At 38.5% G+C, this 19,153-nt stretch overlaps 1 protein-coding gene across 3 annotated transcripts in view; it reads right to left on the bottom strand.

Annotated features, from left to right (window-relative positions):
* Positions 1–19,153, bottom strand: part of LOC149255804 (small glutamine-rich tetratricopeptide repeat-containing protein 2-like) — a 65,413-nt gene that overhangs the window by 5,982 nt on the left and 40,278 nt on the right. For 2 of the 3 annotated variants that reach the window (XR_016267254.1, XM_089460577.1), the window contains exons 2-3: positions 6,313–6,375; positions 5,617–5,760 (exon numbers count right to left, since the gene is read on the bottom strand). Coding sequence is in view for 2 of the 3 variants with exons in the window: in XM_089460577.1 (XP_089316703.1) it covers positions 5,617–5,760; positions 6,313–6,375 (207 nt within the window). In the remaining variant the exon portion in view is untranslated. The remainder of the gene's footprint in view (positions 1–5,616; positions 5,761–6,312; positions 6,376–19,153) is intronic. The other variant, XM_089460578.1, reaches the window with a different exon arrangement.

Raw genomic sequence — 19,153 nt, 5'->3', positions numbered from 1 at the left:
ACCCAACTTACCCATGGGGGTGGTTGCTAATGCTAATCCAACCCTTCTTGTGTTGTCAAAAGAGTGAGACAATTTACATTATCTTTTTGAGAGAGAGAGAACCACAAACCATCATTGCACCCTGGCGATCCTCCATGTTAGCCTAGCGCATCCCTTGCCGCTCCTCTTACACCTCCGAGGTGGGGACCACTAGAACACGTCGTCCTGGTCCCCATCATTGTAAAATTGTAAATATATATATATATATATATATGTGTGTGTGTGTATATGCTTTAAATCAAACACTGATTACAAGATTGGTTTAGCATGCTCATTTGGGTTTCTCCTCCATAGACCTGCTATGCTCAAAGTCCCACCCCTGCTAAATCAGCTCGTCAGTGAATTTAAGTGTGTTAGTTAAACAACAAAGGTCGTGATGCCCTTACCAATGCTCACCCGCACCAACAACGTGAGAGAAACACACTCAGCACCTCCGACACCAGTATATATATATATATATATATATATGCCTCCTTGCATTCAGAGCACTAAGAGGAAATCACAATCACAAGAACCATTTAACAGGGTCTCCTTCCCTTCCAATTATCACTGTAATTTATGCACATTTCAAGCCATTCAATGCAACTTAAATTTAACAGTCAACATATATCAATGTCTTTAACCAGGGTTCTCTGTTTCAAGCCAGAATACAATGAAATATAAATAGAATGATTACAAGCATTACTCAGCTATTGTTGCCATCATTCAACAGAAAAGAGACATTCATTCATTGAAATTGCAGGTATAAATGAACACTTATCTCTTATGGGCATCTGAGTCTGGGACAAGGACTCTCCACCCAACCATAGATAGTTGCAGCCAAAGCTCACTTGCAGCTATCACCCCCGAGCTAGATTTTAGAGTCTGAGGTGCTTGCTCAAAGGATTAAAACACCAATTGCCAACTGAAACCGGGACTCCAGAGGACCTCCTTCCTCCACCCACCAGCCACTCAGTAGTTAAACGATGCACAGGGAATCAAGAGGCTTCTTCTCCACCCAAGTGCACATAGGGAATCCAGAGAAGCAAGTCTCCACCCTAAACACAGTGGTTCCACCCACTTTGGGGAATCCAAAACCCACTACAAAATCACAACAAGAAAGGCTTTAGAGGTCCTCCCTCCAGGAATCCAAGGACACAATCCTCCACCCACACCATCAAGGGAATCAAGAGAAAAACCATCTCCACCCTCTGGCTTTACAAGGACTCGAGAGGCATTGCTCCTCACCAAGGAGAGACCATCTTCATGCCAGTCATACCAACCAATTGTTGTCACTGTCTTTTCTTCCCTTCAGCAAATCCTTGCTCTTCTCTCCTCTGCATTGTTCTCTGTTAAATGTTGCTCGAACAGATGCTCTGCCTCGATGGTGAATGTGTGAAGTCTTCCCTCCATAAGGTCGAACCCCTCCTTTTCCTTTGTTGTCTTCCTTTCTACGCAGGGATTTACTTCCTTGTCCTTGCTACCTTGCAAAATGTTTGATATTCATAAATTTCTTGTCGTTTTGCCTTGTTGTGGTTCTCAAGCACATGGCATCTGTACTTCTCTTTGCAGCCCAATTTAATTCAGAAAACCAACTTATTAAAGGCACACCAACCAACCTTTAATGGCTATCCAAATAGTCCAGATTTCCTACATAAGGAAACCTCACATATCCCAAGCAAGCCACCTCCTCAGCTCTGGAATCCTTGTCTCTTTTTTACTCAACCCTTTTTAACATATTTTGTAAAATATTACATTGCATTTTCATGAGGAAACTGTTAGTTTTTGTAGCATCAGAGGTGTTTGAGTCTCAAAACTTTGTGGAGAGGCTAAAACACAGGATTCTCCATAACCCAGAAATTGTTTTTGGAAATTCCACCTAGAAGTGTCTCAATTAGATTATTAGCCTATTTTAAAATATTTCCCAAGTCTAAACTTAGGTAAAGGGGTTAATTAATCAGTATTAATTGAGAAAGGTGCCAATCATATAGAAAATCACACGGATCAATCCAGAAATTATCTCAACCATCGATTATGTTTTAAACTTGGTCGTTAGAGTCCCAACTGGAGATTATAAGAGGAGGTCTATGGGTAGATGGAGAACACACACTTGAGATCAATTTCCTTGGGCAGTTTGATTTCTCCAGAGAGCAGCAACAGTTGTCAGAAGAGTTCGAGCCAAAGAAGGGAAGCAAAGACAGAGAGGGGCGGAGACACTGAGGTCAGAGTAAGATTTTCCAGATCCGGTGAGTACTTTGCAGAGAGGTAGAGATAGCCTCAGAGAGGCTGCGTAGAAGCCTCTAAGAGGCAGTTTGATTTTGCTGGAGAGAAGTTGGTTTTCAGTTCCAAAGGCCGGGAAGATTTTCCAGAGTGCCAGAGAGACATTTTCTCAGTCAGCAGCAGGCAAGCGAACTTGTTTGGCAGTTGATTCAAGCAGATCGTAAAAGGGATTGCACTAGGGTGATGCAGACCTGCATAGAGCGGGTTGAACGTCCATTGGAAAAATCAATGCCTTTGCCCAGCAGTTCGATTTGCTAAGCCAACCTCTGCACAAATTTGGAAATCGTACTGCATGACTCCCTCTGAATCTGTACAATTTCTGCCTTTCACTTCTGAGCTTCCCACCTAAACAAAATCGCCCTGATACAATGTGAAAATTTTAACATTGAAATCCTATTGCAGCAACTAGACTTATTTCTTGTAACTATTAATTAAATTAGCAGTTTATTGCTACATCAATAACAAAATAAACACACTACAATCTTCACAAAAATATTGTGGAAAATAGTAGCGTCGGAAACTAAGAAATATGCTCGTACACATAAAAATTGACACACTTATTTTTGGACAAATCCCCGGAAAAACCCAACTTGGGAAAACCAATGCAGCAGTTGAGGGTTTTAATTATTAAGCAGCAATGAAATAATCTGAGTACAATCTGAGTGTCGAAAACTGGCAATCCTACAAAGAAAATACTGGGAATTTCTCACTAGATTTTTCCCAGTGTTTTCTTTGTAGGGAATCAACTGGACGTTCAACCAGCTCTATGCAGGTCTGCATCACCCTAGTGAGGAATCAACTGCCAAACAAGTCGTCTTGCCAATGGGAATTCCTCACCAGATTTTTCCCAGTATTTTCTCTGTAAGATTGCTAGTTTTCGACACCTAGATTGTACTTGGATTATTTCATTGATGCTTAATAATTAAAACCCTCAGCTGCTGCACTGGTTTTCCCAAGTTAGGTTTTTCTGGGGATTTGTCCAAAAATAAGTGTGTCAATTTTTATGTGTGCTAGCATATTTCTTAGTTTCCGGCGCTACTATTTTCCACAGTATTTTTGTGAAGATTGCAGTGTGTTTATTTTGCTGTTGACGTAGCAATAAACTGCTAATTTAATTAATAGTTACAAGAAATAAGTCTAGTTGTTGCAATAGGGATTTCAATGTTGAAATTTTCACATGGTATCAAGGCGATTTTGATTAGGCGGGAAGCTCAGAAGTGCAAGGCAGAAATCGTACAGATTCAAAGGGAGTCAGGGAGTACGATTTCCAAATTTGTGCAGAGGTTGGCTTAGCAAATTGAACTACTGGGCAAAGGCATTGATTTTTCCAGTGCAGGTAGCAGGAAAAATTCGCATAGCCCAGGAGCAGTTCCAGGCTTCCAGCAAGGAGTAGCAAAGCCAGTTCATAATGCTTAAACTTACAAGCTCAAGAATCTGCCTGAATAATTTTGCTTATGAATCAAACCACATACCTCAAAAAATAAATCACCTATCCAGCTCCAATCCTGCATTATATTACAGGCTTCTATCCATTGTCCCCTTTAGTCATTTTAGAGAGCAGCTATATGACCAGTAATCAACTGAACTCATCTCGTAACTAGTTTTAAATTTTTATCCTATGGTGCTAAGAGCTCCTATGTTATCCATCTGCTACCTGCATCTACGCTAATATCCCGTGCAAGTCCATGAGGCTCCCATATTCAATATCACATAATGAGGAAGAATAGTTCAGTCCACTTTCCAAATATTAAGAAATACAGAACACCTTCCTATAGATCTGATGTGACTATCAATTCTGTCAATGTAATATCCCAAGGGAATTTTTCACCCTTAGGGTTATAAAATCACAAGATAGACTCTACTGGTTTTCACAGTATTCTTTCAATTTCAAGCAGAGATAATATAGAATGCACCACAATGTAATCAACAGTAGATTTCACAACATATCAATAGTTCACATCAGATTCAATTTTACAATCAATTTGAGGAATATTACACCGATAGGCCTGGTTCCATAGTACTGACAGTCCCTTCAATATACCCTAGCAATTTATATATGAATTCAACAATAGTCAATAACAATTCTGATCCACCAATCAACTTACAGAGTTGGCTGTCTTAGAGACAGTTTGCTAATTGACCTTTACAACTATATAAGTGATGCCCTAGCAGTCCCTTTGCTGTTGTCTTCAGCTGCCTATCCTGCTGCCACAAATCCTTGCAGTTAATCAGAATTATTTTCTGCTACTGATTAGTATTAGCGGGAGTGCCACTGAATGGGTGGAGGAGGTCCGCTGCCTCGTGATGTATATCCGCAGCCTTAAGGGAGGCTCAGGGACCTCCCTATTGCTGGACAGCCACACAAACCCTACGCTGAAGCAACTAAACTCTGGAGGAGCCCTCGCTGTTCCATATAGAACTAAATTAGGCCTCGTCACCTCAGAACAAGCTATCTGGTTTGTGGTTGAGGGTTTTGCTGCTCTTAGCTTGGCCTTTGAAGATTCGGCTGTCAAGATTCGTCCCCAAATAATTCTGCTGCCTCAGATGACCTTCTTCAGGGTTAACTTTAAGTCTGAGCTTGGGTTCAGGGCTGTTCTGACCCTTGCTGTTCCTCAGGTTGCTTCTATAATGGTGCCGCAGGGCAGCCTTTAATCAAATCCACAGAAAGCACAGTATGCCAAAACCCCACAGAATTTCTCCCTTGCTTGGCCAGAAACTAAATGTAAGATGCCACAGAAAATTGTTCCAAACAGTTGAGAGAAAGAGAGGATTGGCTAGGGTGGGATCATCACCACCGAAACCAAACAAGAAAAAGAAGGGGTCTTAAAACCTTCAGAGCCGCAGCTCACAAAAATAAAAATATCCAATCCACAATGATGAGAAAATGATTTCTCCTCTCTCTTATTTATAGATTCCTTATCGGATCTCTTCTCCTTATTTTAATGTGAGGGGATACAAGTTTAGCCCCCAATTCTGGCTTTCTTCACAAGTTTTTCCCTAATTACCCAATGTTGCCCCAAAACATTGGATAATGGGTTTCCCCCTTTATCATTAACTATAGCCTATGGGGTTGGATAGGCTACTTCGTCCTCCCTTAGGCAATTAATCAATAGGGAACATGACAGTCTACCATTGATGATTTATTACAAACAAACAATTTTATGTCCCTAATTTTGGCTAATAGTGCCTTGTGCAAAAAGAACTTGGAATTGAGCAGTCTAAATACTTAATAGCCCCACCTACCAAAAAATAAATAAATTTAGGTAATCTGTTGCAGACCAAACATGTGTGTTTTCTAGAATGCTAATAATTTTGTACCTGAAAAAGAACTAGTGCTTGTTTCAGCCGGTACCCAGCAATGCCTGGTGCCAAAGCAGAAGCTCTTTCATATGCAACTAATGCTCCATCATAGTCTTGAACTTTCACATCCACATTCCCCAGATTATACCATGCAGCAAACTCCTGTAACACACAGATGGCAAGAAAAATTTAACGTGCTACATCCAAGGCAGTGAGATTCCACAAAATAAATGTGAAAAGTATGCTGGATAAGAAAATGAGTTAACTTTGATCTAATAAGCTTCCCAGGTGATTTGAGGGCCATATTCTTATATTCCACTCTAATGTGTAACTGGCATTGAAATATATACTACGAGTGTGTATTGTAGTTTCTACCACGTGTATGTAGGAGCCTACATATATAAATGTGATCATTCCCATCTAATAACGACATTTGAACCTATTTGGTTTCAACATGTAATAACTATAATCAACAGCTGCAATTGAGGCAGGTAATGTGTGCTCGTGCTATTACTCTAACCTGCCATGGTGTCAGACCTATGTTATGCATGCATATATTGAATGCACTCTGATAGTGTACATGCAAGTTAACTCCAATCATCAGAAATAATATGCACATTGCACATGCGCAAGATCGCTCCATATGGGAAAGCGTGAACATTTTTCATCATTTCATTTACTTGCAAGATAAAAAATGTAAAACAAAAAGATGACCTCAGGATCATTAACAATGGCTGATTTACAGTCCTCGATTGCATCCTTGTAGTGACCAAGTGCCTGTATACAGTTTTAAAAAAGGTTAAATCAGAGTGTGCAGTTGACCATACTCCTACATAAACCAAGCATACAAGCATAGACATTTTCAAAAAATACTTTAGTTTTAATAATGAACTGTAATGGTTAGTGGCTATATTGTTCTCCTCCACCCAATACAGGGATTGGTGATTCACATCAATCTCAATGTAGTTAGACTAATGATTGAGAAGGAATCTTCCTCATTTTATATCTCGTTACTAGCAACTAGGTGGTAGAATATTGGAAGTTGCAGGACCCTCTGCAGGAAATCAGGTCACTAATGGAAAACATATCACAATGGAGATGAACCATGTAAAATGCTTATGACAGCGCACCTTATACAGAGCTACTTTTAACATCAAAGCAATTACAAATTAAAACCTAAGAAGGTGGCACTAGGGAGAAGGAATTGTTGGCTGACTACAGAGGTTGTTTCAGAGAAAACCATGGGTCTACATGTTAGTGCTAGTTTAGATATGGGTGTAAGTTAAAACTTAAGTTGAATAAATATGAGAATGCTATTAAAGGCAAAGACGGATAGGATAAGTTAACACTTTGGTTTTGATCTAAGTCACCTGGTTCGAGTTTGTGTTTGAATTCGACAATCTTCAAACTCAAAAAAATATCGACTTGAAGTTCGACAAGATATATATATATAACGTAATAAAAATATTAAATAATTTTCACATTAATGATATATTATTATTCATATTATTAACCTTTTTAACTTAATTTTATAATATGTTAAAATTTATATATTATTATATATTAATGAGTAAATAAATTATATAAATTTAAATTATGACTACATAAAATTTTAAATTATTATGTGTAATTTTCTTATATATAACTATCTTAAAATTTGTATATTATTATATAGCTATTGCGATTAATAAATAAGTTTCATTGATTTAAATTATGATTCTTAAAAACTTTTTTTTAAGTTATGTAAATGATTTTTTTACATATATCTACACTTCAATTTGAACTACACAGAACGTAGACTTCAAGAATTTATGTCCTTATTTTAAAAAAAATGATTAAACCCTCGTTGAACTCATTAGAATATTAATTTCAGGTTTGCATTTGTGTTCAATTTGAATTTTGCCGGCAAATTTAAATGAACAAATTTTAAATAGGATTAAACCCTCGTTGAATCCATTTGAATATTATTTTCAGGTTCACGTTTGTGTTTAATTTGAATTTTTCCAACGAATTTAAATGAACAAATTCGATTTGGTTTCAGGTTCGGCAAATTTTGAATTTCTACATTAAAATTTGCCGAACCCGATGACTTAGGTTTTAATCAATAAATCATCAAGGTCTAGCGGGAATAGAGTGGGTGGCATCTCTTTGACAGCCCTAGATGGGAATACTATAGGCTATAGGAAAGCCGCAAGCATCCAGTTGGTGTATTTGTTGAAAATGGTTGTTATTGGTGTCAAAGTCTGTCCAAATGAAACATAAAGATACATAGTCAAATAACATATTCTAAGACTTCTCCAATAGTATATGGCACTCCTAATTCCATGAGAATGAGATATGAAATATTTTGTCATAATGACCCAACCAAAGTACAAGCAGGCACCATTTGGATACCCTAGCTCAAATGGAAGCATAGGATATATTGGTTGGAAAGCTTATTCCAAGACCTTCCCAACTATATATGGTATGCCTTCTAACTCCTTAGGGTTGAGGAGAATTAATTTTTTGAATATTCATTATACATTCTACCAGTTGCGCAAATCAACCCAGCCAATGGACAAATCGGCCCTACCCAGACCCCATATGCACTATAAATAGGCGTGAGAGAGCATTTCTAGCCACCGCTCAAGCATTCGAATTTGTTTTTAGGAGATCAAGGAGCTTTATGTGTAAGGTCTTTTGGTATAATTCTTGGGAAGGGTTTATGTTACATTTGAGGCCTGTTGAGGCCGAGTTTCGTTGTTAAGGAGGTCGAGTTCAAGGTCCGTTCAAGAAGGCAAGTTATGTTATTAAGGAGGTTGAGTTCAGGGGTCGTTGGATCGAGTTTTGTTGGACTTGTTCTAGTTTAAGGCCAATTTTTTGTCATAGTTTAAGGCTGAGTTTCTATCCTAGTTTAAGGCCGAGTTTTTGTCCTAGTTAGAGGCCGAGTTGCAGTCTCGGTTAGAGGTTGAGTTGCAGTGCTGGTCAGAGGCTAAATTATAGACCCGCTCTAGTTGGAGTCTGAGCTTTGTCAAAGATCAAGTTGCAATCCTTGTGGAGGCCGAATTCTAGTCGCAGTTGGGTACAAGCCAATGTTATCAAAACCAGACCAGTCATTGAACCGGTAGACCCCTCGAATCGAAAACTGGTCAGAACCGGACCGGAACCAGTAAGAAAATCGGTCAACCAAAAACACATAAAATATTCAAATTTTAAAGAAAACAAATATATTCGTGTGCATCCATATGAATCGAAACCATTTATACACAAATAAGGAAAAGATCTCATTTATAGAGCATGCAAGGGTGAACATAACCAAAATAACATTGAGTGCAATACATCTTTGAACCGAAAAATACATCAAAAAACGAGCCCTAGATGGCCTCTAACATCCAAAAAAAATCATGCTACAACAAATACCTACATATCCTCAAAATCTTTGCCTATCTTGGGATTTGCATCATCAATATCATCCCTCAAAGCATTAAAATGAGATAAAAAATGCTAAGCATGTCAATTCAATATTTTGTTGAGTGATGGGTACATTTTTAGTAGGGTCATGATAGAGGAGTTCAACAATCAATGCCAATATCATCAAGGTGCATACAGGGATTGGTGCTCTTGATTAAATACTAGTTCCATACTCTCGTACATGACAAAATCCAATGGAAACATTGCAAGCCCCCAATTCTGAAATCCTGAAAAACTTTTAAGTCTGCTGGATTTTGAGTGAGATCTAAAATTCCACTTTCTACATATGAAATTCAATGAGGTCGGCACCTCTCAAACATCCTAAGTCATTTCATGGTAATGTTAAAAATTTAAGTAAAAGGAAAGGATTAAAATGAAGTATAAAGGAGGATGTCACTTTTAGTTTAAGAATTTAACATTACCATGAATTGCATAGCAATAGTAGTGCCATAGACATGAATATTAGGCACCTATTGTAGGCCAGTACCTAGCTAAGGCAAAAAAATTTAAAAGGCACAAAATAGGCCCCATGTGCTACGTTGTACGCAACTTTATTGAACCAGTACCAAACCGACCGGTGCAGTTATAGAACTGTTCAAGAGGTCAGTCTGAACAGGTTTTGCCATCCAACTGGTCAAACCATAAATCGAAAAGTACTTATCTTCAATGAGAGGTGATCATCTCCCTCTTGAACCAGCCTTCAAGAGCCATGATTATCCATTGACCATATGACATTGTTGCCTTCAATATATTTACCAACTCAATCAGCAATCAAGCCTAATAGAGACTATCCCATATAGGGCTTCAACAAATATGTCACAAGAGCTTGAAAATCTTTACATTGATAATGCTAGGGTCTCTAGATTGTATATCTCAAATCTTTGCCATAAACCAGGGTTTATTCCAAACCCTAACCTCATAATATCTATCAAACCCTAATAACCAAATTGCCTAGGGTTTCCTTCAAACCCTAGTATTCTTTTAGGTCTCCTCCATTTTCTCTTGCATCCTTCAAAGGTGTATTCATAGGGGTGATCTCCAATGACTTTTCTTCATCCCATCTTTGATACCATGTTAATTTTCTTCGGGCTATATTGTTCTTTGCTTTGATAATTGCATTTCATTGTTCCCATATTAAATTCACCCCATAACATCATTACATTATTTAGATTTACACCATTATTCAGCAACATATGCAACTATGTAGAAAGAATAATATCATCATCAATAAAGCGGAACATAAAGGAACAATAGCAGAAAAACATTCACACATAGAGACACCAGGATTGGTCGGAGACCAAGGCAAAACCCACTATGGGGAACAAGGTTGTGGGGGAGCGCCCTCCCCTCCCTCGAATCTACTCTTGAATCGTGCTCCACTCGAGAGCACACTCCTGAATTCGCTCCCTGCGGGAGTGAATTTCGGGAGTGAAAAATTAAAGGAGGGTGCGGTCGGGAAGCGATCTCTCCCCGGCCGCACCTCCTTTAATTTTTAACTCCCGCCGATGAAAAAGTCGCTCGGTGAACGGGGAGCGAAGGGGAGGGGAAAAAAGTTATAAGGCCCTCCCCCCCCTCCCATTATTCATCATTTGCCTTTGTGAGAGAGTAAGATAAATCTTGGAGAGAGCAAGAGAGAGCTTAGATCTTGAGTTGAGGAGAGAGATTGAGGGAGCTTGAGGAGCTTGCAAGGGAGATTGGAGTTTGGGATTGAAGACCAAAGAGGTAGGATCTACACTCTAATCTAGCATTTGTGTTTTTTATATGTTCATTGATAAATGAAAATGTTCTCTTCTCTCTTTCCCACTCCCATTCCTCCATTTTATTGCGGGCAAAAAACTTCAAACGTCATGGCTATATGGCTTGGCATTCTCTTGTTGTTGGTTCCTTTTTTTGTTATTATGGTGTTGGAAAGTAGGAGGAGGGTTGATCATGATGAAGAGGATGAAGAAGTGGGTTTTAGTAGATTTGATGAAAACCCTGGAGCGGAGGAGTACCTTGGTTATGAGGAAGAGGAGAGTGAAGAGGGCACAAAAACCAAACCAGACCAAACCCCATTGTGGAAATATGTTTCTAGGCCTGAAGGAGGGAAAGGGGGTGGAACCACTAAATTTACATGCCTCCATTGCAAAAACACTTACACAGGTTCATACACCCGTGCCAAAAGGCACCTCTATGGGAAAAGGCCATGGGATGGAGATAAACAAATAGGAATCAGAGCTTGTGTAAGTGTGTCAACAACACAAAGAGCCAAATACATAAGGGAAGAGGAGGAAGCCCAATACAGATCTAAAAGATCAAAGGGTGTCTTTGAACATAGCCCACAATCACATGCACAAAGAACTCCATCAACATCCTCCCATGGCAGTGGATATGGAGGCACAAGAACAAACATCTCTTTAAGGCGTAGAACCATATCAGATTTCCTTGACGAAGGGTGTAGGAATGATGTGGATTCAAAAATTTACTGATTTCTCTATGCATGTGGGATACCATTCAATGTTCTTCGCTCACCTTATTGGCATGAAATGGTTTCTACCATTAATGATGCCCCCAAAGGATACAAGAGCCCTGGGTATGACAAGGCTAGAACCATGGGACTTGATCATGAAAAAGAAAAAATAGCACATTCTTTGAGTAAAATGACAAATTCTTGGAATGAGCATGGGGTGTCCATTGTATCTGATGGATGGACAAATGTAAAAGGAAAGCCATTGATAAGTGTTCTTGTTGTGTCTGTTAATGGTGCAATCTTCCTTTCAACATATGATTACTTAGAAAAGTTCAAGACCGCCATCAACATTGCAGAACCATTACTTGAAACAATTGAACGTATTGGGCCATACAATGTCATCCAAATCATCACTGATAATGTTGTTAATTGTAAGGCACCGGGAGCAATTATTGAGGATAGATACCCCAACATATTTTGATTTGGGTGAACCTTTTGATGCATGATATTATTAAGAACAAAAACCATCAATACAAATGGATTGGTGATTTGTACAAGAGAGGCAAAAAAAATATAAAATTTATTACAAATCATAGCAATACCCATGGGCTTTTCCGCAGTCACTCAAGATTGGAGTTGTTGAAGATTGTGAAGACTAGATTTGCTAGCTATTACCTCACCTTCAGGCGCCTTTTGAAGGTAAGACTTGTAAGAGAGTCATTGGCTAGCATGGTATCAAGTCAACACTCACAGGTATTAAAGGACAAGGCTCCAACTGCAGTTGACAAGCAAGGTTTTGAACAGGTGGAGGAGACCACTCTTGATGGTCTATTTTGGACACGTGTGAAGGAAGTTTTGCAAGTCACCAAGCCCATTTATAGCATGATTCGTTTTGCAGATACAGAGAAACTAGCAATTGGGGAGGTGTATGAGAAGATGGATAACATGTTGGGGCAAAGAAAAGATATTGTTCAGGAAAATGATCCCAACTTGTATACAATGATTCACAATTGTGTCTGTGCACGGTGGAATAAACTTAATGTTCCACTACATTCCTTGGCATATATCCTTATGCCAAAATACTACTCTCCATCTTGGTTGGGCCAACCTGCACCTGGGGGTGGGCTTAGGATCAAACCCCATATAGATCCAGAGGTATCTAAAGGATATATGGAAGCATTAGATAAGTTGGTCGCTAACAAGGAGGAGTGTGCTAATCTGCGTCTTGAATTAGGCAGATACTTCAATTCCACTAGTTCCTTTGGTTCTTTGCATGCAATGGAAGATAGAGCAGATTGATACTCTCACATGGTGGGAAGCATATGGCGGCATGGGACTTTTGCCAAAATTGGTAAAAGAAGATCTCTCACAGGTTGTAGGTACTTCTTCTACAGAGAGGTGTTGGAACACCTACAGCTTCATTCATAATGTGAGAAGAAACAGACTCAATGAAAACCGGGCAGAAAGCTTGGTTTGTGTGCACTACAACTTGAGGTTGTTGAGTCATTATTGTGATCGGGCTTATGAGGATATTGTTAGAAAATCGGGAAGGCAGAAAGACTTTCTTATTCTTGATAATTACTTGTGATGTTTCTTGTTATTACGATTTTATATATCTTCTTTACTTTTAGTTCATCAAGCAATTACCAAAGCAGCAACACATAAAACAATAGACACCAGATGTAGGCACTATGCCAAGGCAAAACCCCCTTCGAGGGGAAAACCCAATCAAGAAATTCTTCCTTTCAATAGTATTCTTTGAGACTCTTCACCCTAGACAAAGACTAAGACCTTCCCTCCAAACCAAGTCAGCCTCCCAGATCTTCGACCCCTTCTAGCAACTTCGACTAGGCAACAACTTCCGACAACAGTGAAACTTGGAAGAATTCGATCTCCCAATCTAGGGCCCAAGACAAAGAGAGAGAGGCACCAAAATTTTGATTTTCTTCTTCTCCTTAGACTCCACCCAACTCGCACTTCCTTCGGCTTCCTGGCAACAGACTTCACACCTTTCCTAGGTACAAGAGATATCGAACTTCTTACGAGAGAGTATGTTCCAAATGACTTCGACTTGCTTGTATTTATAGGCTCCATGTGAGGTCGAATAGGGTCCTTAGGCCGACTTGATCTCTTCTAGGCCGACATGGTGTGGAGAATAGGTAAATCATATTTGACTCAATACCTAACCTTTTTACACGATTCAAAAGCCCAAGAAGGGTCTCTTTAAAAGTACAATGACTCTATTGACTTAGAATAAATCCTAGAAGACCTCAATGGGTACTTTGACCTAAAACATGGTGACCCAAGCATGAAACCCGTGCTTTAATAAGTCACAATAGTAATAATAAAATTCTTTTCTTTATTCTTTTGACAAGTACATTACAAGATGACTCAAATACATTAAATGAAGACCGAACCTAGTTACATTTTCCAACACTCCCTCTTAACTAGGGAGGTATTCATCATATACAAGTACAATGGAAGATCTCAAACTATATGAACAATGAAGAACTTTAGGCACCGTAATGCCATGGACTAGATTCCTGACCAAGGCAATCTATCCATTGGTCTCTCAACAATTTAGGCACCGCAATGCCACGAACTAGATTCCTGACCAGGGCAATCTATCCAAGTGGGAATAAGGTGGACTCAAGCTTTCAGCCCCTCTAGGTACCATCAAGCTTACTTGCTAACCACCAAACCAAAGATCTAGGTGTGTATCAAAAATAGAGCTCTTTAATCAACACCGCCTTTCCAACTTTAAGACCTAGACATCAACACAAAGGATCAAGGATGACCAATCTCTCCCAATGAAACTAATTGGTAACCAACATGTTATTAAATCCTTCGAGAGATTTACCTGTACAAACACAACCCCAATCAATAATATATTTTCATATGTACATAATCAAATACAAAGCTCCGGGGTCTTGATGTTGCTTCTCAACTTTTCATAGTAGGACTATCAACCGAATCTCTAACAAAAGATTCCTCCATTATACACTTTCTTTTCCTACTTCTCATACTACAACATATCCTCCGAAATTCATTCTTCAATCAAAACCAAGCTATGCCCTCCCTCTCAACCAAGAAGCATCTCTTTATTGAGACTCCCTCTTAATATTTAGGGAGATCTCTTCTATTCGAGCTTTGTCAAGGATATCAGCTTCTTCTTTTCGTCATCGGAGAATCTTTCGTGGCTTCCAACCATTTCATCAGAGTTATCATCATGCTTATCACATCAAGCATCATCACCAAATTGAAGATTGTGTACTTGCACAACTTAGATAGCAAGTACAACCAAATCTATAGAAGCATGAAGTTAACCATATCAAAATCACGGAAGCATTTCAACTTTATACATATCAGATACCAAAACAAGAAATAAATACCAGTGTTGCGAACATCTCGATAACATCCCGATTTTATCTCAAAATCACGATTTTTTGGCCTAGCTGATGTTTGCCGATTTTTAAAGATATTTTTATGGCATCTTAATTTTGCCGATGTTTGCCGATTTTTTACCGATATTTTCCCGATTTTTACGATGTTTTGATTTTCCGAACCCTTGTCGATTTTATCCCAATGTCGATGTTCACAACATTGATAAATACTCTTCAACATCTTGCTAGGGACTTTGTCATAAACCCTAGACTACTTCATAACAACTTTCATTCCATCTAGGGTTTCAATGTTTCTTTCAAAGGTGTAACATACCCTACTACAACATATAGCAAACCCTAGAAACAATTCAAACAAATATAGATCTACAAGGCATCTAACAACTTTCAGAGTTCATATGTTAGATTTCCACTAGGGTTTCATATAAATCCTAGATTTCATACAAAAGAATCAATCAAAGTCAATCACAGCTTTAGTCATTAACATGACTAGCTTCCACTAGGGTTAGTTGCAAACCCTAGATTTTCAATCAACCATCAATCTCAACCAAAACTCAGATTTCAACAATCTTACACAAATCTCAAATCATCATATTGTCATTAGAGATTTTACTTCTACTAAGGTTCAACTCCATAACCCTAGAATTTCATTTTCACAATCTCAACAATCATTATATAAATAGATCTCAGATTGTTATATCACACATACTAGAGAATTTAATTCCTACTAGGGTTTAGTTGCAAAACCCTAGATTTCCAAATATCATCATCATAGAATCTTAGACAAGGACTTATACTAAATCCTAAGACTTGTGACCATCAATAACTAGGTCAACACATGTATCTAGGAATTCATTACCATGCATAAGCATATCATATGTCCGACAACATTAATATATTAGACATATATTGACCTAGACCAAGCTAGGGTTTTGACCAAAAGGACATATCTATATATACCTAGGGTTTCATCATCATGCAAAGGCATTTCATATCATGTGTTAGTCAAACCCAACATTACAAAATATCAATAAGAGATAACAACCTTGATTAGACTAGGGTTTGATCAGAGAAACACACACATACCAAGGAAATCATTTCTAAGACATTACAAGGGTCTTGCTTACACATTCCATAAAATCCTAATGAGTTAGAGTTTCAATATAGCAAACCCAAAAATTACCAATACTACAAAGGTTTAGGATTTTAGACCTTATCATTCAACCCTAGGTTAGGTTTTCTTGATCATACCAAAATCCCAAACATGTCATCATCAATAAAACTTCAAATAGCATTTCACAATATCCCTAAGCAGTTTAGGGTTTCAAACATTCACATTAGCATACCCTCAGGTTAGGGTTTTCCGAGAACCTGTCTATGGTTCTATACAATCAGTTAAGAATATGAGTGGGGTGGGTAGATTTATCAAGTGATGAATCGCCCAAAACAAGAATCACTATGATTCAATATAGCTAGACATAACAATGTTAGTAATAGATTGTCAAATGAATAATCCTTTCAATATAAAGAAATCAATGTATTTAAAGCATACCTTTGTTCCTTGACAAACCTTGTCTTGAGAGGTCCTCCTTCATACTTCTTGCAGATGTTTTCCTAATCAAGACAATAGAGGGAAAATGATTATTAGTATTTAATATAATCAAAACTAAATGAATAAATGAAACCAAAAACTAAAAGGAAATGAGATACTTATCTTTGGGAGTTGTTGGGGGCTCCCTCCAAAGCTTGAGGGATACCTACAAACTTATAAAAATAATAAAAATGTATTTTCCAAAATATGTTAGAAACCTATAAATTCTAAAACATATAAACAAGATATCTAAAGTGTAATGTTTCTAATGGAAATTTTACAATGATAACAAAGACATGCAAAGATAGCAACACAGAAATTTTCAGAAATGCATACACATAAACCAGAAATTTCTCCAAATCCACAAACTGGCCAAGATTTTATTAATAATAGTTGTTGTGGTACAAATGAGTTGGATAAAATGCACTTGGGCTTGCACAAGGCAAGCTACAAGCACCAAGTGATGAATACAAGAAAGCTCAACAACTACAATAGCAAGCTCCTCCAGAAAATTGCGTTGTTGCTCCAAAATTGCACTGTTGCTTGACTTCGCCCCCTGATTTTCCCACTCTAGAGTGCCCAGAAAATTCTATAAAATTAGGAGTGCTCCTTGCCCAAAACCCAAAAAAACCCAGAAAGGGTTTCCCTTAGTTCCAACCTTCAAAATTTGACCCTTCACAGCTTGGCCCTCCTCCAATTTCGAATTCTGTTACTGTGACTAATCCTGTCAATCTCTGCTCTCCCAACTCCAACAATCCTCCTCAAATGGCCCTCCAAATGATTTCCCAGCACCCTAGCTCCAAACTCCCCTGGATGATGCTGCCCCAAAATGTCTCACTCCAATGACTGCGCAGTCATGGAGGAGATGACGTAGTCCTGCATATGAGGAAGTGAGAACTGCGTGTAGGTTGGTCCTCTTGGTTGTAGCTGCCCTCCACATTCCTGAAAATGATGACAAAACATCCCTATAGCTTATCCGACCAATTTCCCAACAACACTACTCCACAAATAGCGAGTGACTTCTCCCTCTGTGCAGTGATGGCTCCCAGACTACGTACTCTACTCCAAAAATGCGTGGGACCTGTAGCTCATGCTACTTCCAGTCTCAATGATGAAGGAAAGCCTTCCTTGGGTGGCACTCAAAGTCCACCGAACAAAGGTTGAGCTTCTCTTCTTGGGAAGCTCTTGTGCTAAACAACACAATATTGGGTCAGCTGAATAGCTAAGGCAAATTTGATTTTCAAATAGACAAAAGACCCCTATTGCTCCCTCATTCCTTCCTTTTATAATTGTTGGCCATGCATTCCTTGTGGGTCCCTCCACCAATTCGATTTGCCTGAAGGAATTCAAATTCCTTGTTCCCCAAGTGCGTACTTTATGTGGGCCCCTTATTCCACTATCAATTTAATCTTTCATTTTCTCTAATTTTGGTGGCCTCCATCTCTCCAAAAATTAAGTGGGGACTCCCTCCACCCACTTTTCCTAAGTTTACATGCCAAAATATTTTCCAACACCCAATTGCAAAAATAGAAATTCATCTTAGCAAAATTAATTTAATTGGGTACATTACATAAACCTACAAGTAAAAGACTTAGTAGTGTAAGTCCCTAATGTCAGATTCTTCGGGCTTGACTTTCTTTGAGTCTCCTTCTTCAGCAAAATTGGCTTGATTTATTTCTCTCTTCTTGTTTCTTGGGTTTTTGGGACAGTCACTCCTATAGTGACCCTTCTTATGTCATTGATAGTATTCTACCTTAGACATGTCAACTTTCTTTCTTGGTCCTTTCGATTTCTTTCCTTTATGTTGAGCAATGTAGGGATTTGATACTCCTTCAGGATTGGCAACTAATGAGATCCTTAATTCTTCCTCACTGCAGGTAATCCATAGTTCTTCAAAGGTTGGAGCTATCTCCTAACTATTAAGTCCTGCAGCAAATGCACCCCAAGTAAGTGGCAATCCTAATAGCGAAGTGATCACAAATTCTTTGTCTGGAACAATTTCATCAATGGCCAAGATATCATCCCTGATTCTTGCTATCTTCACAAAGAAGGATGCCACAATGTCTTCTTTAGTCATCTTTGTGCTCCTTAGCTCATTCTTCAAACTTGATACTTGACCAATGTTCTTAATAGTAAATAACTTTGACAAGGCTTCATACATTACCTGAGCATGATCGATGTTAGCTATGAATAGGACAAGGTTGTCCTTTACTCCTTCTACCATCAGAGTCATGGCCACCAATTCTAATTCCCTGTATTTTACTCTGTCAACATCGATGGAATCCTTTGTAGGCTTCTTTAGGATTAGGTCAATCCTCTTCTTCTAGGACCTGTAGTTTGAGGCTCCTTCAAGTTTGTTCTCTTCCTTGATTGTGTTATACATCTTCCTTGAATATAGTAGACTCCTTCCCTGAGATAATCCTTTTGAATGGTTCCTTGATCTAGTGCTTGAGACTGCCTTTTTCTTCCTTCTTCACCAAAGCTCTGATACCATGTTAGAAAATCAGAAAGGCAGAAAGATTTTCTTATTCTTGATAATTACTTGTGATGTTTCTTGTTATTACGATTCTTTATATCTTTTTTCTTTTAATTCATCAAGCAATTACCAAAGCAGCAACACATAAAACAATAGACACCAAATGTAGGCACTATGCCAGGGCAAAA

This window comes from Pinus tabuliformis, chromosome 7, assembly GCF_031772625.1.
Source record: "Pinus tabuliformis cultivar Carrire ecotype Pingquan chromosome 7, CPIR1, whole genome shotgun sequence".
Taxonomy (NCBI): Eukaryota; Viridiplantae; Streptophyta; class Pinopsida; order Pinales; family Pinaceae; genus Pinus; species Pinus tabuliformis.
Note: the sequence above shows the minus strand (reverse complement) of the source record. Positions and strands in the feature narration are given on the sequence as shown.